Genomic DNA, 25,609 nt, shown 5'->3' with positions numbered 1-25,609 from the left:
ATTTTTATGGGGATGGCATTAAATCTGTATATTGCTTTTGGCAGGATGGCCATTTTGATGATGTTAATTCTCCCGATCCATGAGCAGGGGATGACCATGACATAGTTTTTATAGGAAAGGTTGATACTTAAGTGTAAGTGCTTATAGTTGGTGTGAGTGCCAGTTTACAGTAGAGCAAGGAGTCGGTGCTTGTGGTACTTCCAGGGTTGTTCAGTGGAACTGTTAGCGTTTTTAAAGGATGTGACTTTCTTCCCCCTCTTTAATTTTTCCAATTATCATGAGTGCTTGTTTTTTTATATATTGTACATATTCACTGTGTTTTGGTTCTTTTTGCCACTCATTGCCTCACTTCTGAACAGTGGAATTCCTCTAAATCGACTTGTGTACTATTAATACTACCCATGTTCACTGGTTACTTCCTTGGTGCTGAGGAACTTAGCTAAGGAGTGTCTTTGCTTCCCTTTTCTGCTTCAGACACACCATGTCTCAGGCTAATTTTTTTCTGACCTCAGACCCAGAGATTCTTTTTGCTAGAAAATAGCATGTGTGTATTGCTGCTGAGTTATTGCTTCTAGAATTTTTTCCTCAGTGGATGAAACTAAGAAATACTACTTTCTCTCTTTTCTTTCCATATTTTCAGAAATTTGATACCTACATTTCAGGTTAACACAGCACAATTTTTACTACAGCTTTTGCTTGTATCTCTTACTCTCTTTACACTGAAAGCCTTGTAAAAATACTGACAACACTAATACCTATTTAACAAATGATCTCTGTTTTTGTCATTTAAAGCAACATAGTATTTCACACAGTTTCTCAGGGTCCGGAATCTGGTAATGGCTTACTGGAGCTCCTGTCTCTTATGAAGTCGCATGACATAATGTTGTCGTGGTTGGGCTGCTGCAGGTGTCTGGAGGGTTAACGGGCTGGAAGTTTTGCTTCCAAACAAAAAACTGTTGGCAGGATTGTGCTGGTCATGACATAGCTTTGGGTTACACAACGTGAGTGTTCAGAGAGAAACCAGCCAGAATGGAGCTCCCATGTGCTTCATAACCTGACCTTGGAGGTGACAGAGCTTCTGCCATATGCAAGAACAAACCTGGTCGGGAATGGAGGGAGGACTTGCACAAGAGTGTACGTCTCAGGAGGTGACTCTTCAGGGACACCCATAGGCTGAATATTTACATATTCCTATGTTGTGTGTAAAACATTTCAAATTACTTGTTTTCAGATAAGAACTACTGTATAGGATTTCTAACAATTCTTTAAGTGCCAGCTTCAGTGTGAGGAGTGGCACCCTTGTTACTTTCAAAATGACCGTCTTCTGTCATCACTCTTAAGGCAATGATTTGATATGTAAGTAGGTTAATGTAGTTGTTTGTTTTCATTTGTAGGGATAGCTTTTTAAAATTATTTTAATTATGTACTTTATATGCAAAGTGAAGGCTACATAAAAAGATGTGGTCAGAGGAATCTCTTCCATCCCACTTGTAGTTAACCTTCATCACTTCCATGCCAGGCGGTGACTCATCTTTTCCACCATCAACTGGAGATCATTTGAAGTTATTTTGCATTTATCTTTACAGTGTTTAGTTTTGCCAGATATACTTTATTGTGAATTACATTGTTCTTAAAATAGCTTTATTTAGATATAATTAACATGCCATAAAATTCATCCACTAGAAATATAAAGTCCAGTGATATTTAGTGCATTCCCAGAGTAGTCTAATGATCATCTGTCTGTTTAGCACATCTTATCAGTCCAAGAGAAACCCTGCACCCATGCCCCTCCCAGTAATTCAAGAGGGTTCCTTTTCCTCTACATCCTCCCCAGCATTTGTTGTTAGTTTTTAAATGTGGGCCATCTTACTAGTGAGAGGTGGTATCTGGTTGTGGGTTTGGTTTGCATTTCCCTCCTGAGAAGTGACGTTGAGCATTTTTTCATATGCCTCTTGGCCATCTGCATTTCCCTTTTGGAGAAATGTCTTTAGCTTTTCTGCTCAGTTTTTGACTGGGTTGTTTACTTTGTCATTTTCTTTTGTTGGATTGCGAAAACTCTCAGTTGTAGAGTATAAATATTTCCTCTCAATCTGTAGTATGTCTCTTCATTTTAGTTTTGTCTCTTGTTGTACAGAAGCATTTTAGTCTGATGTAGCTTTTTATCTTTTTTTCCTCATTTTTTTGGGGGGATGAGTATTCAGAGATGCTTCGGAGATGTATGTTATGGAGCGTTTTATCCGTTTTCTTCTACATAGTTTATGGTTTCAGGGCTTACATCCATGAGGTACAGAGAAAGGCGGCTAAAATAGTTACCATTTCCTTTCTCTCTTGAATTAATTTTAATGGATTAGAATGATAGGTAGAAATGTAAAAATCTTTAAGTTTCTATCAAAAGGTGACTCAATTCCAACTACTGCTAATTTGGAAATGGGAATTCATACACTTAACAGTCAGTCCATCAAGTGTCTCATCCAATCAGAATGAATACAGAGAAAACCTTCTGGGCACATAGAAGGCCAAATATTGACCCTATTCTTGTTCCCCGTCTCCAGTCAAAATTCAGAAAATTAAAAATTTTAGAGGCTTAATTGGAGTTGTGTGACTAGTAGTTCATCAGAATAATACTGACTACAGGCAAGGAGAGAGTGTCAGCAAAGACCTTGGAAAGTGTGTATGTTAAAGACCAAGACAGACTTCAGTGCATTCAACATATGCATGTACCCCTTTTCATTTTTAAGGCAGCTCTTAAAATAATGAGCTGGTTTCCTGTTATCCTTCAGAAGTAACCAGTGAGGTTTTGTTGTCATTCTATCAGAATGAATTCATGATTTTTAACATTCAGTTTGCAACTGGCCATTTTTATTAAATTTATATGTTTAATTTTGTGTATTTAAATGTTTCTCTTTTTGTATATTTCTTCAGCTTATGCCTTAGATATTTTCTTTTTCTATTCTCAGTGTAAGCTTGGAGTCTTTTTGCATTGTGTCTCCTAAATAGTTATTTATGGAGTAAGTTTATGATAAAGTACTATGTGTAGGCTCTCTTTGGCTTTTTGTTAATTTTATATCCTGCTCCTTACTGTGAAATAGTAGGCAAAGTCAAGGGCTTGCTTTTGAATGCAGCCATGGATTCTTTGTGTTTTATACTATGTCGGAAGGTGCATCTTTTCTACCTAACAGTAGAACCTTTGCAGTGAACCACCTCTTTACTTGGCATATAATGAAATATCTTTTTTGCGACTTGTGGAAAAAATTCAGCTGTGTTTGAAAATAAGTCAAAGTTAAGAACTTGAGTAATACAGAGCAGAATTACTTAACCTTGGCAATACTAGACATTTTGGGATAGATGGTGTGTGGAGGGGAAGAATGTCCTGTGTACTGGATATTTCTTAGTGTCCCTGTCTCCTGTCCATTAGGTATTAGTAGTAGCCTCCCCCTTTCTCAGTTGTGACTGCCAGAAATATTTCTCGACATTGCCAAATGTGCATTGAAAGACGAAATTGCTCCCAGTTGAAAACCATTGACATAAAGAAATGGTCCATCTAGCTTTCATTTAGGTTATATTCAATTTAGGGAGAAAAAACCACCATAAAACCAAAGTGTGTCTCTAAATTGATGAAGCAGTATGTAACTCACTCTCTTAAATTTCATCAAGTCTTAATTTTTAGGAAAAAAATGCAAATATTTAAAGTATTTTTAAAAAGCTAAAATTTTATGGACATTCCAAGTTAATCTATCATTTGTGCTTCATGCCTTATTTCTCATTGTGGTTCAAGATTACTTCCCTCAAGTGGCTTGGTTAACACCACAGCCTGGGCTTCCCTGGTGGCGCAGCGGCTTAAAGCACAGCACTGGGAAGCTGTCTGCAGCCACTACAGCACGAGTTGGATCCCCGGCCCGGGAGCTGACCCACAGGGCGCAGCAGACTTATTCTGTCTTGCCTGCTGCTCCCCTCAGCTGTGTATTTCAGTCGATCTACCTGTTCGGCTCACCATATTGTCTCTGGTAAATCCTCTTACCCCCTGGACCTTTGGCCTGTACCCCAGTTCTTGTATGCATAAATAAATGAACCTTTTAAGGGAGAAAAAAAAAAGACACCATAAACCCATCACAGGCAACAGTCAGTGCTATAGACGTGAAGAAAAGGCACACAGCATGTAGCTAGCTTTTTGGGGCTATTGGGAAAGACATGACAATTAAATTCTTAACTGGAGGTTTAATAGGGGGAGGAAGATAAGCAAAAATCTGTGCAAGAAGAATAAGGCAGTAACTTTTTTCTCTTAGAGATTTATTTTTATGCATAAAAGAACTGGGGTGTAGGCCAGAGGTACAGGGGTATAGGTTGAGAGGATTTACCAGACACAGTGAGAAACAGAACAGGCTTATCTGCACAAATACACTGCTGAGGGGAGCAGCGGGTGAGACAGGAGAGGTCTGCCGCGCCCTGTGGGTCAGCTCCCTGCCAACATCCAACTCTGAGCAGTAGTGGCTGTGGATAACTCCCTGTACCATCATGGAAGCCCCAGAGTAACCTTTTAAAAATGTTGTTATTTTAAAAACTGTTGTATGTATCGTGTGTGATGCTGTATTTAGAAAGTGCAAGGAGTTGTGTAAAATTCAATAGTGGGACATTAATGAAACCAGGATTAAAATGAGTGTTGGATTTTTTTGCCTTTTGGCCATACTTCTGTTTTTCTGAATAAATCCAGTGCCCATCTCTAGCAAGTTGCATAATTTGGTGTGTTGGATGGTCTGAGAAGTAGTATAAGAGTGAGAACAACTCATAAAGCCTGGGCCACATAAATAATCAGAGTAAGCTGCTCTCGAGCTGATAGCTGAAGGGTGACCTAGGGTTTGTTTAGGATGGGTCTTAGGGATCAATGTCTGAGCCTGAGAAATAGCATGTGTGATAGGAAGATACTCAAAAGTGACTGTGAAGTGGTGGGAGTTGAGAGGAGGGTCTAGTGTGACATTGCAGATGCAGGCAGGAGGGTTAGGCTGTACAGAGCCTGTGGGCTGTGTGTGTGTTTTGCGCGAAGGAAATGCTCGGTTCTCTTACTGGGTGGCTCTTTTGCAGTTCCAAATATGCCCCAACAGCGGCAAGACCAGCATCATCAGAGCACCATGATGCACCCAGCCTCAGCAGCAGGCCCACCAATTGTGGCCACCCCACCAGCTTACTCCACACAGTATGTTGCCTACAGCCCTCAGCAGTTTCCAAATCAGCCTCTTGTTCAGCACGTGCCACATTATCAGTCTCAGGTAAGACTGACATGGTCTAGCTCTTAACTTTATTCCATTTAAATAACTAAAAGATTTGACTGTGATAGGGTTTAGAGGGTTTTCCTTTATCACTGGTATTATGGTGAGGTAGATGGTTAAGGATTTGTCGGCCTTTTTAAAAGTATATATTAGGAGATTGCTAATCAGTAGAAGTACTTCAAAGGGAAAACATGAAGAAAAGTTTTAGGGTTTTCAGTTATTTCTAGAAAGCGTGCCGTAATGAAGATGCCTAGCTGCAATCTGCTTGACTCTGCTTGGTATTTTAATGTTTTGTCTTATTTTTTGCTTAAACGCAGCACCCACATGTGTACAGCCCTGTCGTGCAGGGCAGCGCCAGGATGGTGGCGCCCCCAGCGCACGCCCAGCCTGCGTTAGTGTCGTCCTCAGCAGCTCAGTACGGGGCGCATGAGCAGACGCATGCGATGTATGGTAGGAAGCACTTTGTCTTTTTCAGTGTGTATCGCTATTCTTAGTGTGGTATTAGAGCGCTAGAAAGTTCTCTGTCAAATAACTTGGTCTTTGATGATAATGAAAGTCAAGAGACAAGAAAAGATGAAACCAGTTCTATCTTTGACCTGTTTTAAAAGTCTTGGCAAGTCATTTCCAAGTCATTTCTGTATCTGAAGGTCCTCTGTCCAAATAGCTCTCCTTGAAAATGTAATGATGTGTGTAATGGAAAGCATCTTTTGTGGATAAGGGGTCTTCTGTCTCTGTTATTGTCATTTGATATGCCTTGCCTAAAATATGCAGAAAATTTTTATTCTATTGAAAGCCTCTCCGGCCAGAAAATATTCTGGTTACTTGTCCTGGGGGTAGCTGATTACATATTTTTATTACTGCTTGTTGTAATGATGCTGTGTGTTCTTAATTGTGCTGTATTTTATGTGGCCGAAATTGTATAATAAATGTGTTTATAGATATGAGTCACACTTTAAGTACAGTCACTACAAACAATGGTCAATGAAAAGTTTTCTATATAAAATTAATATTAAAAACTACGGTCTTAGGTTTTTGATCAGAAAGCTTCGTTCAGGCAACTTAGCAGCAATCTAAAGAACTAAAATAACATGGTTTTCAGTGTTGAGAATTTAAAATAAAATTTCACTTATATCTTAGTATTAATGGATTGTCCCATAGCATGCATTTCAAAATGTTTCTTTAGTCAGTACCAGTTTCATTAATTTTTAGATTGTGATAACGTTTTGTAGGTTGACAGGAATAGTACTTAGGCAGCAGCGATCACCCTTGTCACTGGTAACCTGCCACTTGTGCGTCTTTCCTGGAGGCATGTACCTGTCACACAGATTTACTGTTAGGTATTTCATTACTAAAGGCATTACTTCGCTAAAATATTTACATCTGTTCCGACAGCCTCACTGAAATATTTTTATTGCAGATTATGTCCTTCTAAAAAAATGATGTAGTTTCTACATTTTGGAAAACATTTCTTTAAAGATGTCCATCCATAACTTAATTGAAAAGTATGCTGACAAACTGATTTTGCACATGATTTGATTATGTCACTGGCTTGCTTATATTTGCCTTAACCAGGACTATGTGTGTATGAAAAGGTATCCTTGGTTGACCACACTGGCTTTTATACAGTTTGTATATGTTTCAGTAATTTTCCAGTTTGTTAAAGGCTCAGGTAAAAAAGTTCATTATGATTGTTGATATATTTCCTCCTTTCTGTTTTCTGGCATACTTCCTTTGGGATAAGATTGAAACGCCTGAGCTGAAGTTTCCGTTGCTCTTAGAGTAAAGCCATTTGTGTACCAAAACTTTTGCCACATCGTAGTAATAATGTGATCTTGAGTAGAGTCTTTCTCCTCAATGTGTTCACTCACTGTAGACATGTGGCTTTGTCTGTCGAATGGATGTTCATTTGTTTGAAACAGCCTGTAAACATTTGATCTCCTAATGGTTTTTTTACAACTACCTTCCTGGAACATTTCCATTTGAAAAGCAGTTGGTCTTGAATCCTTAAGTCTGTTCACATGTGGGTAATTAGGAAAGTAAATAGGAAATATGCAAACAGTAAAATACTAGACCTTATGTCTGGTAGAATCTGGAATTGAACTAGTCCTCAATGCCAGTTCTTCCTTGCCAGGAGAAACCACTCTTCTGTGACTTACACAGGCCGTATTTAATCGATAAGTGCGGTGGTGGGCAAGGCCGTGACCTTGGTATCTTTGTTGCCGGTTAATCAAGGTTCTCTTCTGAATACTTAATTACCTAAAAGGAAGACTAAGAGCTGAACTGCTTTGTCCTTTGCAGTTGTAATGTAATTGCAAGCAAACTCATGACTTCTTCCCTAATTTCTTTAAATTATTTTTGATCTTCTATAGCTTAATTATGCCAAATACACATTTTTTTAATGTAAGACATAACTGTTAACACAGAAATGCTGATTTTTTTTACTCATCTCTCATGAGTAACTTAAGGATCTCCAAAAGAATCAGATATTTTGAGTATGAATTGTTTATTTTTAATCTATTAAATCCTAATAATAGATTTTATGCAAATAGAAGAATATACTCCTGAATATTGGTGACAGGTATCTGTCACCTTTTTTGTCATTGTGGCTATAAAGTGGTTTGAGAATGGAAAGGACTACTAGTGACAGCAAAATGAAAGACTTTTTAACTTAAAATAGTGTATTGAATATAAAATGACGACATAAATTATTAGATTACACTGAAAGTATTAATAATTGTTGATCTTTGTACTCTCTCTAGCCATCTGAGAAAGGACTCTGATTACAAACTTTATTTCTTTTACCTTTCTAACTTTCATCATTGCTTCTGCCCCTTTCCTCCTGAGATGTTACTTTTTATTTCCTTAACATTTAGTCTTCTAATTTATCTAATTTCATTTGTGGCAGTAGTTTTCCATTACAGTCAGTAATAATGAAACTACCAACGAAAAACATCAGGAAGAGCTAGAATCAGAATCTACTTTTGGTTTGTTTTGATAATTTAATTCAGATAAATAAGAAAATAAAGTAGATAGAATTAAAATGTATTCATCTCTCAACCCTCCAGCCTGACAGTCCCTTGTTAACATTGTCATGCTTATTAACCCTTCCAGATACACAAACACCCTGAAATTGAATCTTTTGAATCAAAATTTGATCAATATTGTTTTGGTACATTATTCATATGAAGGTTGTTCAGTGGAATGCCATATTAATCTTTTTATTAGGTAACTTATTCTTGTAAGCAAGTCAGCATGTGGAACTTGATATCCCAATGCAATACAAAAGAGGTGTCTTTTGGTTGAGCCCTATTGTACTTAATTTTATAGCAATGTTTTAAGTGCTTATCATAGCTTATAAAATAAGAAAAATGAATTATGCATGAATACAAAAGGAAATTACTGAAGATGTCGACCTTTCCAGGAAATTAGGACAATGAACACCTCAGAAGGCTAATGTACCTTTCTATTTCCCAAATTCAGCATGTCCCAAATTACCATACAACAAGGAGACAAGCCCTTCTTTCTACTTTGCCAGTGAGTTGGGTTTTTTATACTAATTTTAATTGTACAGTAAAACGCTTTTTAAAGAACACATGTTAAGGGAGTAGACTTGTTGAGCAATACTTTACTTGTGCCGGACAAAATCATTAAAAATATGTGTATCTGTAAGCAATTCAGAGTTTTTAAAAGGGAAATACAACCCAGCTTAAGAAAGCTGGAGTTCATTAAAAATTGAGTTGTTTCAGAAATTAATTTTTGCATACCAAGCAAACACGATTGTCTTAGAAGTGCCTGATATTTTCCTCTTCAGAGAAAACTTTCTTGAGCAGTTGTTAATGTTTTTTAAGCCCCAAGCTAATATAAAAGTATATATAATTAGTTGTTTTGTTAGCCAGTAAGTAAAGACTTACCTTTACCAAGATAGTTCATTGGAGAGGATTGAGATACTAGAGGTGAGACATTTTCTTTCCAGTCTGTGAGTGACTGAACGGTTCAGCTCTCCAGGTGGTGGAAACCTCAGGAGATGTCTTGAGTGCAAAAGCATGGCCAGCAGCTTGACCGCTGTCTGCAGAGGTCACCCTTAGGAGCGCTGGTCTTGCTCTCACCGCCAGTGAAGAACAAATGATTGCTCCTCAGTGGAAAAAACTTAAGACAGGGCTTTCATTTGGAAATGAACTTGTAAAATAAGGCCTGTCAGTGACTTGTAAGTAGTTGGATAGGAAGGTTACTAATGCCAAGAAATCCTTCAGAAATTTATGCCAATAAGATGTGTCGTTTTATGTAAAATACTGTATTTTAGGGAGTATTAAGATGAAATGTTAGTTACTAAAGTGTTCATTTTAGAATGACTGAATTTACTACCAAATCTTTTTAAAAAATCATTTGGAAAATATTTTAACTTCCCATTCATCGTTCCATGACTTGGTATCCAAAAATAAGTATGTATATATTGTTTATTTGGAGCTGGGAAATGTTAACACGTTAATCCTTTAATAGTTGCTCTTTAAAAAGGAGTCTTGCTGTATGTATATACTATTGAAGGGAAACTCTGTATGTGCTGTAGCATGCAAAGGACAGTGTCCGAATTAATTTTGTTGTTCACTCAAGCCGAGGTCTCAAGCCTAGTTATCCTCACCATCTTACTGTCTCTGTTAGTAGTCTTGGAGTCCGTTTCCTGGGTAGCAGCTAACAGGTCCTTAATCATCACACCTAAGCGTTACTACTACCCCAGCACGACTTTCCCTCCAAAGGACTAGCGCAGTGAAAGCAGCAGCAGTGGGCTGTATTTGTGATTGAGTGGGCCGCTGCTCCTCAGGCCTTTTGTCCGTGACTCGGTCCAGTTGTCTTGTAAAGAATTTTCAACGTTCCTTCACTTCCTTTTTTCTCAATTTTATATCAAATTTAAAAGTCAGATAGATGATTTTTATTTTGTTTGTCTTTTAAGTTTTGGTGTGCTGGTGACCTTACGACTTAGGACTTGGGTCTTACGCATCCACGGTCAAAATGACAAAGCCTGGTTGCAGATTAAACACACAACTGATGAACTGCACTGGTTCAGTAAGGTCGTGGTTTCGGGAACTGATCTTGGAATGTGGCTGTGTTACCAGGATTTTTAGGCATTGTGTATTTGGATCTTTAAACATTTACATTAAGAAGTAGTGAATGAGAAACTTTCTGGATCACGTTTGACCCACAGACGTGACACTTGCTTGATTAGCTTGACTTAGTCCAAGTGTTTCTGAGGTGATTTAAGTTTTATGAGTGGAAGTTTAACTGATGAATAGTTAAGTCAGGATTTTGAAGAAAATTCACCTTTTTTTAACCACTCTGGAATCTTTAAACTAATGAATCACAAGTGATTAAAAACAGTCAGAAAACACACTTAGCCCACCAGTGCTCGACACTCCTGCCTGCCTCCACGGCTCCCTTTCTCTGAGTGTGTGATCTCACTTCTCTTTTGTTCTATCTTGTTTCCTTTCTCTTGCCTCTCTCTTCTCTTCCAACCTTTTCTTTCCTTCAGTCCTTTAATTTCCCTCTTATCCCACCTATGTCTCACTCTTAACGAGAGAGCCAGACTTTTTTTTTCTGGTTACTAGTATTTAAGTAATTTCTCCATCCTGCTATCAAGTTATTTGAGTTTCTGGGTAAGGTACTTGCTTTTATATCTTTTACACTGGAATATAAGGGAAATATTTCTAAGTTAAAATCCCTAAGTTTTACTTGCAACTTATGATGTGTTGATTCTACCTGTTTGATTTTTCTTATAGTGCCTGTAGCTTACAGGTGTTTAGGTAGGAGAAGGATGTAAGTTTTTAGATAACAGCCTAAGTACATGTACTCAGCTTGCATTGCTTGAGGTAATTTTGCTATAAATGAGATATAGATTATTCTGTTTTATAGCCTTTAAATATTGGTGATAACCTTCACTACAAAATAATCTTTAAAATATGAATAGTAAAAAAAATTTCTTCAAATAAGTTTTTGATATTTTTCTAAATGCTGAATACTTAATTATGAGCTGCTGTCAACCTCATATTATTCTGTTTGTAATTACAGGTCGTGTTTTTATGTGTGGAAAACACTAGCTAGTAGAGCACCTAGCTAGAGGTTTTTTCTCTTAGTGTTACTTTATATATTCTTAATATTTGCTTAGAAGGTAATTAAAGATGATATTTTAAACTTTTAGTTGAAAAATTTCTTGAATTTGAGTTTTAAACTGAGTTAGAAACTGAGATCCTATATTCTGTTTTATGAAATTTAAGATTTATTATTTATGCATACAGAACTGGGGTATAGGGGTGGTGAGAGGACTCACCAGAGACAGAGTGGGGAGCAGAACAGGCAGATTAAAGAAGTACAGTGCTGAGCAGCAGGCAAGACAGGAGAGGTCTGCTGCACCCTGTGGGTCAGCTCCCTGGCCGGGGATTAAACTTGTACGGAAGCAGCCGTGGATTGCTTCATAGTGCTGCGCTTCAGCCCTTTCGCCACCAGGGAGGCCCCTACCCCAGCAGATTTAGTATTGCTACACATCAAACATTTAAGAAGTTTGGGGGCAAGCTGATAGTTTAGGGGAGCATGAATGAGTAGACATCGCTATCCAACAGAATACTCTGATGATGGAAATTTCTATGATTTGTGCTATCAGTAGTCACCAGCTACGTGTGGCTGTTTTAATTATTTAAAAATAAATTTGGAAAACAAGAACAAAGTCAGGTTCAAAATTTATGACCTTTTGGATGGTCCCTGCCTGGTGGCGCAGCAGGTTAAAGTGCTGAACTACAAACCTATCTGCATCCACTTCAGTACCACCAGTTCGATCCCAGCCAGGGAGTGACCCACATGGTGCAGCAGACCTCTCCTGTCTCACTGGCTGCTCCTCTCGGCAGTGTACTCTGTAGTCTGCCTTCGTCAGTTCTGCTCCCCACTCTGTCGATGGTGAATTTACTGCCCCTACACCTCTGGCCTATACCCAAGTTCTGGATGCATAAAGAAATAAGCCTGTTTAAAAAAAAACAACAACAACTTTTTTAGAACAACTCAGTGCTTTGAATGGAGGATCTGAAAGTTAAATTAATGACTGTGATGGAAATGAAAGGCCTTTTAATAAGTCAGTGAATTGTAAAAGAGAGATGCTGGCCACTTTCATAAAGTGATAGAACTGTGGAGGCAGAGAAAGCATTTTAGTGTACTGTTGTCCCCTGCTTCCAGAAAGCAGTCCCTGAATTCTTTAAAACATCCAGAGAATATGTTAGCACATTTTTCCTTGTTAATAGGTCCCAGTGTATGTTAATTTTTAGGATTAGGGAGATTCCCCAATGTATAAACACAAGTGCTTTTTTTTTTTTTTAATCATACCTGGGGATTGACAAATATTAATGCCTGCTGTGGCATTGGCAGTGGATGCACAGGTGATCCTAGCACTGGTTTTTCACTTTGTCCTTTACTCTTTTTAAGAGGTACATTTGGGGTAGGAGCCAGTTTTGTGTGTATCTGTGAAGTACCTGTGACCGTTGGCTGTACATTGTCAAGCACTACAGAACTGCTTGGTGTGCATATTTCTCTGTGTAGCATTTGCATAAGGCTTATCCAGTCTCTGGCATTGCTAGTCAGAAGGCTAGAGGCAGGGTGCATAATCCCAAGCAGTCCTTGTTTCTCCCATCGATTCCTGTCTGTTTTAGCTGACCATCGTATGGAGAACACAAGAAACCATCTTGGGACTCTCTGTGTATGGGCTTAGCATCTGGGGATTTTAGGGCTAACTTGAGAGAAGGCTGGGGGGTTACAACATTTGTTGTTGGTAGACGTTTTCCTCAGCTTATCACACATCACTTACAGCCACATCATTTGTGTCAGTGTGCTGTCAGCAGTCCCTGGGAACAGTGAGACCCATCTTTATTTTTGATTCTAAGATTGCTGCTATGAGCAGATAAGAAATTAATTTCTACCTAACCTCCCTGTTCTGTACTAAAGCATGGCCAATTTTTATTCATTGCCTTTTGAAGTTATTCTGGCTAGTAAAGTACTTTCTAAAGGCTGTGGCACTTTAAAGGGCACTCATTGTACATACTCTGAGTAATGCCACCCACTAAGAGTTTAAAGAGCAAAAGGGAGAGGTCCTTGAGAGAGGGCTGAGGGAATGAGCTAAGTGCAGAGTGGCTTCTGTGACCAGCGGAGAGAACTTGGGGTCATTTGGTCCTGAGAACAGAGCCCTGACTGTGCCACGTAGCTTGGCCTGCACCTTCCCCAGGAGTATTCTGTGCCTACAGGGCACTGTGCCAGGTTCAGGGCAGTAGCATGGTGAGGTTAGCCAATGATGGCCTTGAGTTAGCGTGCGCGCGTGTGTGTGTGTGTGTGTAGACTTGAAGGTAATATGTATAGCTTTGTCAAATGAAATATTAGTCTGATTGTTAAGCAATAATGTAATTTTTTAAAAGAAAATGAAATGGAATCACATAGATAACTACTAGCAGCCTAAATTAGACATTTAGCATCAAGAACGTTTGGTTGAGGAGTCATAATGGTCAATTAGGATCATCATGCATCTCAGTGTACATGCTTCTTTCTCTTTCACTTTAGTTTCCACTGGCTCTCTTGCTCAGCAGTACGCGCACCCTAATGCCACCCTGCATCCACATACTCCACATCCTCAACCTTCAGCAACCCCCACTGGACAGCAGCAAAGCCAGCATGGGGGAAGTCATCCTGCACCCAGTCCTGTCCAGGTAGGAGAAACTCCGAGGCTGTCACAGAGTTGCCTTCCTCATTCTGTTTACTGAGAGTTTGCTTCAGTGCCAGGCAAGGTGCTAGGCACCCTATGATCCAAATACTCCGTAGGCCTTGCCTCTCTGCTCTGTCCCCTACTCCCATTTGTCTCGTTGAAATATAAAGAATAAGGTGATTGGGTACATTCTGGAAACATACAAACTTTTTTTTTTTTTTAAAGATTTATTTATGCATCCAGAACTGGGGTTACAGGCCAGAGGTGCAGGGACAGTGAGAGGCTTCACCAGAGCGAGGAGCAGAACGGGCAGATCCATGAAGCACACTGCTGGGGGGAGCAGCGGGCGGGTCAGGAGAGGTCTGCTGCGCCCTGTGGTCACCTCCGGGGCAGGCGGGGATCGAACTGATGCTGAAGCGGCTTTTGCTTCTCAGTGCTGTGCTGTGACCCGCTGCGCCACCAGGGAGGGCCCATACAAACATTTTTAAATTTTAATGTAATATAAAGTTGGAAACTTGCTTGGTTTTTGTTTTGTTTTGTTTTGTTTTTTACTTCTAATCTTTGAGTTTTCCCTTTTAGTTTTTTAAACCATGTTTGTTAACAGAGGCAGTTAAGGATTTTTGACCTCTGTCAGTTGCACGGGATAATAGTCTCTTTTTTCCTTTTCTTGATGGAAGACTTAGAACTGCTTGGCTGACAGTTGGCCTTAAGTGGAGCAGCTCTGAGTAGGAGGCCCTGCTCTGTCCTGCTCTGCCACCCTGTTCCACTGCTATACTTTTTGCCCTTCACTTTCAGTGGTCAGGAGGAGCTTGTTTTCACGGGCAGAACTCAGTTTTAGCATAATCCTTATCTGTTTTGTGTTAAAGAAGTGGTTTTCTTGATTCTTCCAACTCTGCAGCATCATCAGCACCAGGCCGCCCAGGCTCTGCATCTGGCCAGTCCTCAGCAGCAGTCAGCCATTTACCACGCAGGGCTGGCTCCAACTCCGCCTTCCATGACACCTGCCTCCAATACGCAGTCACCACAGAATAGCTTCCCAGCGGCACAGCAGACGGTCTTTACAATTCATCCTTCTCACGTTCAGCCTGCATACACCAATCCACCCCACATGGCCCACGTACCTCAGGTAAACCAACTTTAACCAACTTTCTGTGAAGATAAGTGGAAAATGAAGGTTATCAGATAAACCACAAAGAGCCAGATGCTCTCCAGGCTAGGAGACCCTGTGTGTGATACTATTCTCCTGTCTTCCTTTTCCTGCTCAAATCCATGTGATCTGGCCCTAAATGAATGCTTGTGTGGTTTCGTGATAGAACAGTGAAGTTGGTTAGTCCTTTAACGCTTCCCAGCTGAGACCTTAAAAATATCGTTTGACTCTGGAATGCAACCTAGCCCTTTCCTTTCTATGTCTGCTTTGCTGTGCTTGTGTACCTTAGTTACTATATATATATATATATTTATACATATATATATTTATATATGTGTGTATATATATATTTATATTTATTTATATATGTTCACTTATTCTTTCTCCTCCCTCCCTCTCTCCCTCTCGCTCGCATGTGCGCTCTCACACTCTCGCCCCCTTTCTCCCTACCCCTTCCAGGGACGCCCCCCCGCCCCCCTCAGGGAAGGTGGGCCTTCGCAGATCCGTAGCTATCTGACTTGACTACTCTGGGCCTGTCACCCTGAATGCCAGTCACATGAGTTCCAGAGAAATCTTACCACTTGCTTTCCCTGGCTGTCTGTATCTCTGCTTTGACCATATGTTGTGCTTCTTGAAAGGGTTTGGCCTTGTGCAGTGTAACTAGAAGCTGGAAGCACCCAGGTGTTCCCATGTTCTTAAAGAGCGGCTCGGGAAGCACTTTGGAGCTCACCTCCAGTGTAAGCTTCTAACAGTTGAAAGGTGGAGTCTCCATCTCAGTGGTTGCTGTCTGCATCAGCTGCTGACAAGAGCCCAGTGCATCCCAGGGTCAAGGTGGACTGTCTCAGTGAGGAGGAGCTGCACTGAGGTTGGGCTCTAACGCTGTCCATGAGGCCCTCCGTGGAGCTGTTAAGGGTGAATCGGCTGTTCGATGTCTCTCTGGGCTGCTTTCATGACAAAACTCGTAGGCAGGCATAAGCTAGACTGCCTCACTGATCTCCATTTCACTTCAAACAGTGTGCCAGGGAGGCTGTGGCATGGCGGGGGCTGGAGATGCGACTCAGTTGGAGCTAACTCTCAGAAGGCGACCTTGTAACTAGCATTCCGCAACTCTGGGAGGTCTAGGGGTGCTCCCCTCAGAAGTGTAGCGTCTGTCGTGTGGTGCGCTGCAGAGGACGGTCTGCTTCTGGTGGTTGGGAGGGAGCTGGTGTGGTCAGGTGTGGGTCAGCGTGGTTTGGTGGAATCGAGAGCTTCACGAGAGCTGGGATCCTGTAGATGTCTAGCAGAGGCTGGTGGCTAAGTAGGTATGTGAATGTACATCTCAGCTGGGGTTCCTGAAACCTCACTTTGTGTTTTGTGCTGAAAGAGCAAAAGGTGAACACCTAATGCCCACCTGAATATGCCATGGCTCCATTTGAATATGTCAGAGAAAACAACAGCATTTCGTTCAAGGCTTATTGTGGTCTAGAAAGTGCACAGTGTGGGAGGCAGGAAACAAGGGCTTTTCCTGGCTCTGTCAAATCCCTGCAAGAGCTGGCATGCAGCTATTGGGGCCGACTGAAACCTTTCTAACTTGACAGTGAGACCAGGTTGAACTCACTTTCACTTGGTGGAGGTACCTTGGGCTGGCCTGGGTCGGTTCCGAGATCACCTCTCCCCATGTCAGTTGAGCCTTCAGTTGCAACCCTCCTCCTGCTGGCCCAGCAGCATGTCTTTTAGCAGAATTAAGGGGCCTTGAGAGTCTCCTCTGGTGAGCAGGGTAAAAGCAGAGGGGGAAGGGCAAGTAGGAGGGCTAAGTCATCTGTGGACCAGAAGTGCCAGTCTCTGCTTCTGTAGTGTAGTCGTCTGCTCTCCTACTTAAAGAGAAACTACCTGTCACACTATTTCAGGCCCCACATTGAAGCCAGATTCTGAAGTATCATTCCATCTCACCTCATACTGAGAACGCTGCCCGTGGATCAGAGCCTCTGATCTTTGTGGAGACCCTGCCCCCAATATGTAGAATCCAGCGATCGGAAGTCTCAAAGGCTAGGGCATCGCAGCCCTGACTCACGCAGGCTTGCTGGGAGCCTGCTTCCTCGGCCTGGCAAGGTCTGCTAGAGGGTCAAGTATGTCTGTGTAGGCCAATTGCTGATCGACTAGGGAGTGTCCCCAGCACACTCAGGGCAGAGGGCCCACCGTTGCCCTTTCCTGAGAGCCCCAGCCCAGCGAAAGGAACACAGATGACATGTTGTTTAAGCTGGAGATGTTGCCTGTATGCGTAAAAGAGCTCTCTGTTTCAGGCTCATGTACAGTCAGGAATGGTTCCTTCTCATCCAACTGCCCATGCGCCAATGATGCTAATGACGACACAGCCACCCGGCGGTCCCCAGGCCGCCCTCGCTCAAAGTGCACTACAGCCCATTCCAGTCTCGACAACAGCGCATTTCCCCTATATGACGCACCCTTCAGGTGAGGCGTGTGTGTGCAGGGGCCGCCGGGCACCCCAAGCATTCTGCTCGCACAGGTCGAATGGCAGGCAGGGCCAGCGCTTCAGCCCCGCATTTGAGTGCTAGCAAGGCCCACCAGAGTGTGCACATAGGGACTGTGACGGTCAGTTTAGAGTCAGGGCCTGAAGCTTCCAGGAGCTGCGTGTGTGTTCTGATGGTATCCAGGGTTTGGCTTGATGAGCAGCAGCAGCAGCAGCAGCAGCAGCAGCAGCAGCAGTAGCAGCAGCAGCAGCAGCAGCAGCAGCATTCTGTGTAGCCGAAGCAGCCTCGGGACTCAGTTGGCCTTCCTCGTTACGACAGGCTGGGCAGGGCAGCGTCTTCCTTCCCGAGTCCCAGCAGTCTGACAGTGTGGGGGACTATGACCATGGCAGAGTTTGATTGTAGCTCTGGAGACGACTACTCATGAGAAAGCGCTGTGTATGGTTGGTTCCGAGTGCAGTATTAGCTCTAGCCTATGCCCTGACGGGTGGAGAAGGCCCCGCGATTGTGCTGCCATGGCGACATTTCAGTCTAACCTGTTACTGTGAAAGCAATACTGGTGCTTGGCTAATACAGGGGAGGGGCTACGTTAAGGCCTTTTTTCCTAGCCCATGAGCAACAAGTCTTCTGGGAGCTTTATCTGAAGTGGTTCATGTCTGACCGGTTTGTTTCTACCCGCCCACCTATCCTCTCCCCTTTTGGTGCAGATGGGAGTAGGGTCTTGCTCAGCTAGCACAAGGATAGCCAGCGTGCAGTCACGTGCTGCGAGACACTAGGCCAATGTGTGGGGTTGCCAGTTTTCTGTTTAAATATTCACTTTTCTTTTTTACAGTACAAGCCCACCACCAACAGCAGTTGTAAGGCTGCCCTGGAGGAACCGAAAGGCCAAATTCCCTCCTCCCTTCTACTGCTTCTACCAACTGGAAGCACAGAAAACTAGAATTTCATTTATTTTGTTTTTAAAAGATACGTTGATTTCTTGTAACATCCGATAGGAATGCTAACAGTCCACTTGCAGTGGAAGAAACACGGACCGAGTAGAGGCATTTAGGAACTTGTGGGCTGTTCCATAATCCCATCCGCTGTTTCAGAGCCCCGCAAGTACCCCAGCTCTGCTTGCTGAAACTGGAAGTTATTTATTTTTTAATGACCCTTGAAAGTCATGAACACATCAGCTAGCAAAAGAAGTAACAAGAGTGATTCTTGCTGCTATTCCAGCTAAAAAACAAAACAAAACAAAAAAATCAAGACTTGGAACACCCTTTTACTAAACTTGACAAAGGTTCAGTAAATTCTTACCGTCAAAAAACGGATGGATTATTATTTATAAATCAAGTTTGATGAAGTGATCACTGTCTACAGTGATTCAACTTTTAAGTTAAGGGACAAACTTTTACTTTGTAGATAATATAAAATAAAAACTTAAAAAAAATTAAAAAATAAAAAAAGTTTTAAAAACTGATACCAAGTTAGTGTGTGTTTGTGTAAGCCAATTCTGTGCATAGGGGATTTACTAGCAAGGTAAGAGTGCTAAGTGCTTTCTCGACATGCTGGAAGGTTAGCTGGCAAATGATTTTTCTTCTTCACCTTTAGTTCTGGTTGAAGGTATCTAGAGAAAGACAAGACTGAGATAGACTTCTGCGCCAGGAGGAAGGCTGGCCAGAGCTGAGTGGGAAGCACTGAGTGAAAATCCACAGCCTCGGCCTGCAAGGATCTGTAAGCCTCTTTTTTGATCTCTGAACCCAGAGCGAGTGTCGTTGGCCAGTTGTCCTGACCCAGGCATCTGTCTGTTGTACCAGCAGGGGGCAGGAGATGTTTTCTTTTTAAACTGACAAAGGAAGCCAGAGGGCTGAGACGATGCCGAGGCGTCCAAAGCCGCTTATTGCTGTAGATTCCATAAGCGCTTGTTCGGAGGCCTGATTTGTGAGAGGAGGAAAGAGGGCAAAGCCAGTGTGTGGGCAGGAGTAGGGTGCCGCAGTGACCAAGGTTAGCATGGATTGAGCCTTTGAATACTGTGGCAACAAATCGAGATTCTGCAAACTTTTAATTCACATGTAGCATTTTGTACATTATAGCAAAATTTGCATTATTCAAGAATAAGTTACTTGTACAGTACATAAACAATACATAAAAATTTGCCAAATATTTTCTGCCTATAATGATACAAGATGAATCCATTTTGTGTTGTCATTATAATGTGCTGCTTATTCCAACCAAACACCGGATGTCAGATGTGTCCTTGTTAAGAGGCAGTGGACGGTAGCTACACTATCAGGGTCTTACCTGGGGGAGGTGTTAGCGCTCACACGACATTTGCAAGAAGAGACTTAGCCCTCAGTGAAAGCATGAAGGATCTCAGGCAACCCTTGGGGCTTGATTATAGGTTAAGAAACTGTTACGTAAAAATAGTGTTCTCTGGCTTAAGATTTTAATAACTGCTATTCCTTTTTCCTACATGGTCCAGAAATGATCAAAGGCAGAAGATTTATACCAGATAAAGCCATATGGATTGCTGGTCTAAAACTCAAGGCAGGTTAGTTAGTTGACTTCATTCTTTGGTGCTGGTGACTGTTAGTTTGTGCAAGTTCATGAAATCAGATGAAGGATGTGAAGGTGCCGGGAGTGAAGTCTCCTCATCTGCGATTGTAACTGTCCGTTTGGCACTCAGAACTTGGGCTCTCCACGGAGGCCTATGGCGGCCTCTTGCTGCCAGCATTGGTCCTCTCAGGTCAGGAGGGTGCTGGATGTGCTGTGGCCGTGGGGGACCCAGCCTCACACCACTGCCCGTAAGGGCCCTTCGCACCGTCTCCACTGTACTCTAGCAGAGGAATGGGACTGGCTTAGCGTCACTTCTTCCGGCCACCAGGGGCTTTTTGTTGGACTGTATTTGAGCTGTCTCAGATACATTTAGAAATGTTTTCTTGAACATCTGCGTAGCCAGAGGGTCAAAGCTGCTACTCTGGCTGTGCTTGGCTTGCCTTTGACATTACCTGAGAAATAAATGCTGAGAGGCTGCTAAAAGTAAGAGCCCCTGGCTCTAAGATGTCATATTCCAGATGTTCACACTTCCGGAGGGAGGAAGGGAGCTAACTTGGCTCACCAGGTTAACCTAACTCGGTTTTACCAGCTACTTGGCCCTTCTCTTGTGCAAAGAAGAGGATTAAGTGTGCACCGGTGACTTATAATAAGCCTTGCTCTTTTAAAAGAAATCCAGAAATAGTGTCTACTCCTCTGGTTTGCACTTTGCTTCAAACATTCAGTATCTGGAGGAACCTGCTTAAACATGTAGAAAGTAAAGGCAAACCTCCTTAGAAACGGACCACACAGCTGGGCCCGGGTTGCATCTGCTTTACAATCTGTGAAAACACCCAAGAGTATTGGTTTAAAAAGTGGCTATTTGCCTCTCCCCTCAGGAGTTCTAAAAGTGATTGTCTGTTCTCGTAGAGGACAGAGAATGACCGGAGAGAACAGACCAAACCCTCACCTCAGATAAGGCAATCAGTAGTTTCGGCCAGGGTTAGCCTTGGTGCCGGGTCTATGCCAGGTAAGGTCTGCTGACTGCCACTTTCCTGGAAGCCACTGTGCGAGCCTGGCGGCTCTGTTCCGCAGCTCCGCTGTCACCGCCCCTGTCTCTGAGCCCTCACACGGAAGTTCTGGGACCCGGAGCCAAAATTCTATCTGTGGAAGGCAAGTAGAGGTGGAGCGCTGACTTCAGGGCCTCCCTGGACGGTGGAGATTCTGTGTGCCCACGTGTGATCTGCACACACAGTCTCCATCAGATGAAGCAGTAGCCGGCTGGAACAGAACTTTGCTTGGGAGCTGTTGAAAAGGCTTCTCGTTAGCTGTGGCACCAGATCCCGAGCTTCCATTCTGGCTCAGGAATGAGCCTGAAACCAGCTTGTGGGGTATCAGTAAGCCGTTAAGATGCGTGGAAGGCTCTGAGGCAGCCCTGCCGAAGCGTTTACTAGAAGGGACTCAGGAGGCCTCCCCTGTCTCTTGTCCCTCCCTCAACCCCTCAGTTGAACTCTCACCATAAAGCTGCTATAGATCAGAATCCAGTTTGTTTAGTCGTAAGGCACCAGGGTAGGGCTGTTCCTCGCCACCCTCCTATTTCAGTAATTGCCTGAATGTCCCTGAAAGGCTGACAGTGCTGAGGAGGGTAGACTGGCTCCAGCTGGGAGCGAGTCGAGTAGGGTTTGCATAGCTTCCTCTGATGACAAAAAGAAAAAAGTTGCATGGGTATCAGTTCAAACAGTGCAATGAGATAAGCAATGATTTGGTTTTGAAACCTGAATCCTTGAAAAGTTAATCTGAGGTAAAATGTTTAAAACAATGATCGACCTTTAGCTTGTCCCTCTGCCAGAGCTGGTCCTAGAGCTGAGAGCCGAAGCAGGACAGGTGTGGTCTTGGTGCGGTAGGCCTGCCGCGTGCACTGAAGCTAGCTAGGCAGGGAGAATCCAGACTTGTTAGTGTTTTGGGCTTCCTGATACCTCCCCCCACCCCCCGCAAATCTGTCACCAGCTGAGACCGTGTCAGTGAAGGAGACAACAGGGTTCCGCCGCCAGCTCCGGCCCTCCCCCCACCACCTCCTTGCTGAGGTGAAGGGGCCCGGTGCCAGGGACTGGCAGGAGCTAGTCCATAAACAAGAACTGCGTCTGTAAACAATGAGGAAAAGGCCAGGCGAGGGGCGAAACTCACAAGAGGCCCTTTAACAGGCCTAACAGAAGGGTCACATCCAAACTGGACCTTGCAGTTAACAGTGTCCCTTACATCTCTCTCTGGAAGGAAGGAAAGAAAGTTACATTCACGACTTCACTTCTCTGCTTGCTTGTGCTCCCGTGGGCCTCGCTGAGGCCCGAGTCCTCGCCCCCTCAGAGAGGTGTGTACTGGTTGTCTATGGCCCGCAGGTGGCTCCGGGGGGAGGAGTCCATGTCGTAGTCTGAGTCCCGGGCTCGACTCGCGGGCTCGGGCTCCAGGCGCCGCAGGCTGCTGGCCAGTTCTTCAGGCGAAGGCACCAGGTGGAAGATCTGCTCTGGGGGAGAGGATCGGCCTGGGAGGCCCTCTGGGCTGAGCCCGCGGGGACAGCCCGAAGAGCTGAGGTGGGGGAGGCCCAGCTCGGAATCCCAGTGGGAGAGGGAGAAAGGAAACAGGACAGTGTTGGAGGAACCTGGGGGCACAAGCGATGAAGAGAAACCACCTGTCAGTCCTCAGCGGGCAGGGTGAGTGCAGCTCGGGCGCTGGGCCCTGGGGTCTGCCGCCGCCCTTTCTTTACCCGCCCCCGCCCCGCCGCCACGGCCACCCACCCCCTCATCTAGGGCAAGGATCACACCTGGTGGCTGGGAGACGACAACCACATAGCTGGACAGCCGGACGTCACAGGCGGCCCCGCACTCGAGGGGGATGGGCGAGCGCTGGAAGTGGCACAGCATGTCCACGACCGAGGGGAAGTGCAGGTGCTGCACTCGGCACTGGCCCCGCTCCGTCAGCGCCAGGCGCAGGTGCTGCGGGGGCAGACGGCGTTCAGACATTGGCGCCCGAGGGCGTGGAGCCTGGGGTGGGGGCACCGCTCCACGCCTTGCCCGTACCTTGGCTATGCCCTGGAAGTTGAATGTGAGCACGTACTCCCCGCGCCGAGTCTCGCTCTGCCGGACCAGGAACACGCCGTGGGCATCGGCGCCCTGCAGCTGAACCAGCTGCGCCGCCTTCACGCGGGAGATGGGGCCGTGGAACCAGGGGTAGCAGGACAGGAAGTGATCTGTTTTCTGGCAGCCTGGGTCCAGCAAACCCCCCTGAGAAGCACCTGGTAGAAGAGAAATGGGTGCGAGTGATTGGTAGTGGCCGGCTCCTCCGGCCCCAGGCGAAGGCGGGGTCCCCACAGGCCCGCGGTGCGCACCTTGGTCCAGGGAATCCGTGCTTCCCCTTGGGGAACCGGACACGCCTGGCTCTAGAGCTGAGGGAGTCTGCGTCTCTGGCTCGGGGCCCTCCAGCCTGCTGGAGAAGAGCGGGGCTCAAGTCTCTGTTCAAGGGTGGCCGTGAAAGCTGTGCCGGGGCGGGGCCCTAGGCCCGGGCCTCACCCTTGGCCTGTGCACTCCCGGAGCTCAGCCATCCACGAATTCAGCTGCTGCTCGTCTCCCACCTCAAAGATGATGTCTGTCCGGTCCTTCACCTGGTAGGGAGGAGGGGAAGAGCTGTGGGGTTCCCAGGGGGTGCTGTAGTGCCCCAGGGCATGGAAAGCTCTGTCACTCACCTTCAGCACAAAGGTGTAGAGATTGTCCGGCATCTCGAGGCGCGTGCACCGCCGGACCTCCTGGATACTGGAGCAGGCTGCTTGGATCTTGGGCTTTGAACTCTAGGAAACCGGGTCGGGGGCAGCGCTCAAGACTTGCCCCAAAGGGCCCTTCACCCAGGCCTCTGAGTTTTCCTCAAGGGCTGTAACAGCTTCCTGAGCGAGCACCTAAATCCTGCGGTAAAGTCTAACAACACGGCGTGCAGGGCCCTTCGCCTGTCTAACCTCTCAGGTGCACTCCCCACCCTGACACACAAGACTCCCAGAAACCTGTGTGGGCCAAGTCCCCCCCCCAACACACCCCATTCCCCTGGACCTGTGGACATTCCAGTTGTGGTTGCCTTCCCTTCCGTGGAAGCATGCTCGTACTGTGGCGCAGAGCTGCCTAACCAGGCCGAGCAAACCCAAGAGCATGTGAGCGTCAACCAACCCAAGCTGCATTTCCCTCCGTGGGGTCAACTATGCCAGGAGTCACGCAGGCCTATGGCTCCTCCATTATTAGTTCCCCTCTAGTACAGGCCTCTTCGGGCTTAATAGCAGGTCTGGAAAGTAAACCACATTTAAAAGAGCAGAAACTGAAATCTTGCAGGTCAGGTCAACTTAGGGCTCAGAAAGGGCCAAAGCTTCCCTCCCACGCCTGCCTGAGGTGTCCTGCTCCCGCGTCTCAGAACACAGCGTGCAGGTTTGTCTACAGGGTGGGGAGTGACAGCAGCTCAGCCACGGGCTCCTGGGCTTCAGCCAGGGTGCCAGGGAGGCGAGGGGCAAGCTGACAGGGTTGGTCCATAGCCCCTCCCACGGCTCTCCCCTAAGGGCTGGAGCCGGCCAGCTGCTCCTGGAAGTTCCCCGTCCTAAGAAAGCCAACACGAACCGGGGTGGAGAGATGAAAGCAAAGAGCAGGCTCAAAGGCTTTGGGGGATCCGCCCTCCACCACCTCTTCCCGCTGCCGTTTCAGATGGCCTCGGGCCAGTCCCCAAAGCCACACGCTCAACCGACTCGGCTGCACAGGGATGAGGCGGCTACCTTCTGGCAGCAGAGAGGACTAGCGAAACTGGGGCTTTTCCCAGTCTAGGTCACCCCAAGTCTGTCTCCTCGGAGCCCTGGTCGCAGCTCTAGGAACCCCTGTGCCCCCTGCACTGAGGCTGCAGATTCAGGCAGCTCCGAGGAAGCTCGGCTCGGAGATCCCAGCCCGGAGTGACATCGAGGGTCTGCCCGTTTCGCCCTGTCAGGTTTCTCCCGCCCACTGCCTGCCTCTCCAGTCTCTCAGTTTAGAAGGCAGTGGGGCGTGGGGAGCAAACGGTGGGTCTCCACTCAGAGGGTCTCTGTTTCCTGTGTGCAGGGGGCAAACATCTGAAGGGCTGTTTCCTTCCTTCTCCTACCCTGTTCCGCCCTCTGGCTCCTCGCCCTCAGGATCGCGGGGTGGGGGGAAGTAGGCCAGGAGGAGGGCAACAGGCCTCGTCTCCCTTTCAGTTCCGCTCTGGCCCCAGCCCCCTGTGGGAGCAGAGATCAGCCAGCAGAGCCGCTGGTTTCACTCTGAATGTGGGGCCCTCCATGCCAGCCCTGGCGCTGAGGAACCGCTGACCGGGCAGGCAGTGGAGGAGAAGGATCCCCTTCATCCAGGGCCCACCCACTGGGCCACACAGATGAAGGTGAAAACATCCTGGCCCCTGCCTGCCCGCCTGCCCGCTCCTCGCTGCAGCCCTCCCCTGGTTAGGGCCACAAGCAGCTTCTGTG

The 25,609-nt window shown here is 45.2% G+C and overlaps 2 protein-coding genes across 8 annotated transcripts in view; one reads left to right on the top strand and one right to left on the bottom strand.

Moving 5' to 3' along the window:
* ATXN2 (ataxin 2) overlaps positions 1-18,511 on the top strand; it is a 63,425-nt gene extending 44,914 nt beyond the window's left edge. The window contains exons 18-23 of one of the 2 annotated variants that reach the window (XM_012730936.1): positions 5,077-5,261; positions 5,579-5,711; positions 13,839-13,984; positions 14,879-15,106; positions 17,407-17,575; positions 18,425-18,511. In XM_012730936.1, coding sequence (XP_012586390.1) covers positions 5,077-5,261; positions 5,579-5,711; positions 13,839-13,984; positions 14,879-15,106; positions 17,407-17,575; positions 18,425-18,453 — 890 coding nt within the window. In that variant the 3' untranslated portion in view covers positions 18,454-18,511. Of the gene's footprint in view, positions 1-5,076; positions 5,262-5,578; positions 5,712-13,838; positions 13,985-14,878; positions 15,422-17,406; positions 17,576-18,424 lie in introns of those variants that run through there. The other variant, XM_012730937.1, reaches the window with a different exon arrangement.
* A 60-nt stretch (positions 18,512-18,571) lies between these two features.
* On the bottom strand, positions 18,572-25,042 carry SH2B3 (SH2B adaptor protein 3). Of its 6 annotated transcripts, none has more exons than XR_001145913.1 (7): positions 23,840-25,042; positions 23,667-23,758; positions 23,486-23,583; positions 23,178-23,392; positions 22,922-23,093; positions 21,077-22,759; positions 18,572-20,410 (listed from the first exon to the last, which is right to left on the bottom strand). XR_001145913.1 is itself a non-coding variant. In XM_012730938.1 (6 exons), exons 1-6 carry the CDS (start codon positions 23,870-23,872, stop codon positions 22,464-22,466), a joined length of 906 nt encoding a protein of 301 aa, XP_012586392.1. In that variant the 5' UTR covers positions 23,873-25,042; the 3' UTR covers positions 18,572-22,463. The 6 variants fall into 6 exon arrangements, 2 of the variants coding, with proteins under 2 accessions (XP_012586392.1, XP_012586393.1); XR_001145912.1 differs by having other exon boundaries at positions 18,572-21,270; positions 21,624-22,759; XR_001145910.1 differs by having other exon boundaries at positions 18,572-21,802; positions 21,934-22,759.
* Positions 25,043-25,609: the final 567 nt, after the last annotated feature.

The sequence above is a fragment of the Condylura cristata genome, unplaced genomic scaffold (assembly GCF_000260355.1).
Source record: "Condylura cristata isolate star-nosed mole 26May11 unplaced genomic scaffold, ConCri1.0 scaffold00029, whole genome shotgun sequence".
NCBI classification, from domain to species: domain Eukaryota; kingdom Metazoa; phylum Chordata; class Mammalia; order Eulipotyphla; family Talpidae; genus Condylura; species Condylura cristata.
Note: the sequence above shows the minus strand (reverse complement) of the source record. Positions and strands in the feature narration are given on the sequence as shown.

Coding starts and splice junctions, on each gene's coding strand:
- SH2B3 (XM_012730938.1), bottom strand. CDS start 23,872: ATGCCGGACAATCTCTACACCTTTGTGCTGAAG. Junction 23,759..23,839: donor TCTACACCTTTGTGCTGAAG/GTGAGTGACAGA, acceptor CCTCCCTACCAG/GTGAAGGACCGGACAGACAT. Junction 23,393..23,485: donor CACGGATTCCCTGGACCAAG/GTGCGCACCGCG, acceptor CTCTTCTACCAG/GTGCTTCTCAGGGGGGTTTG.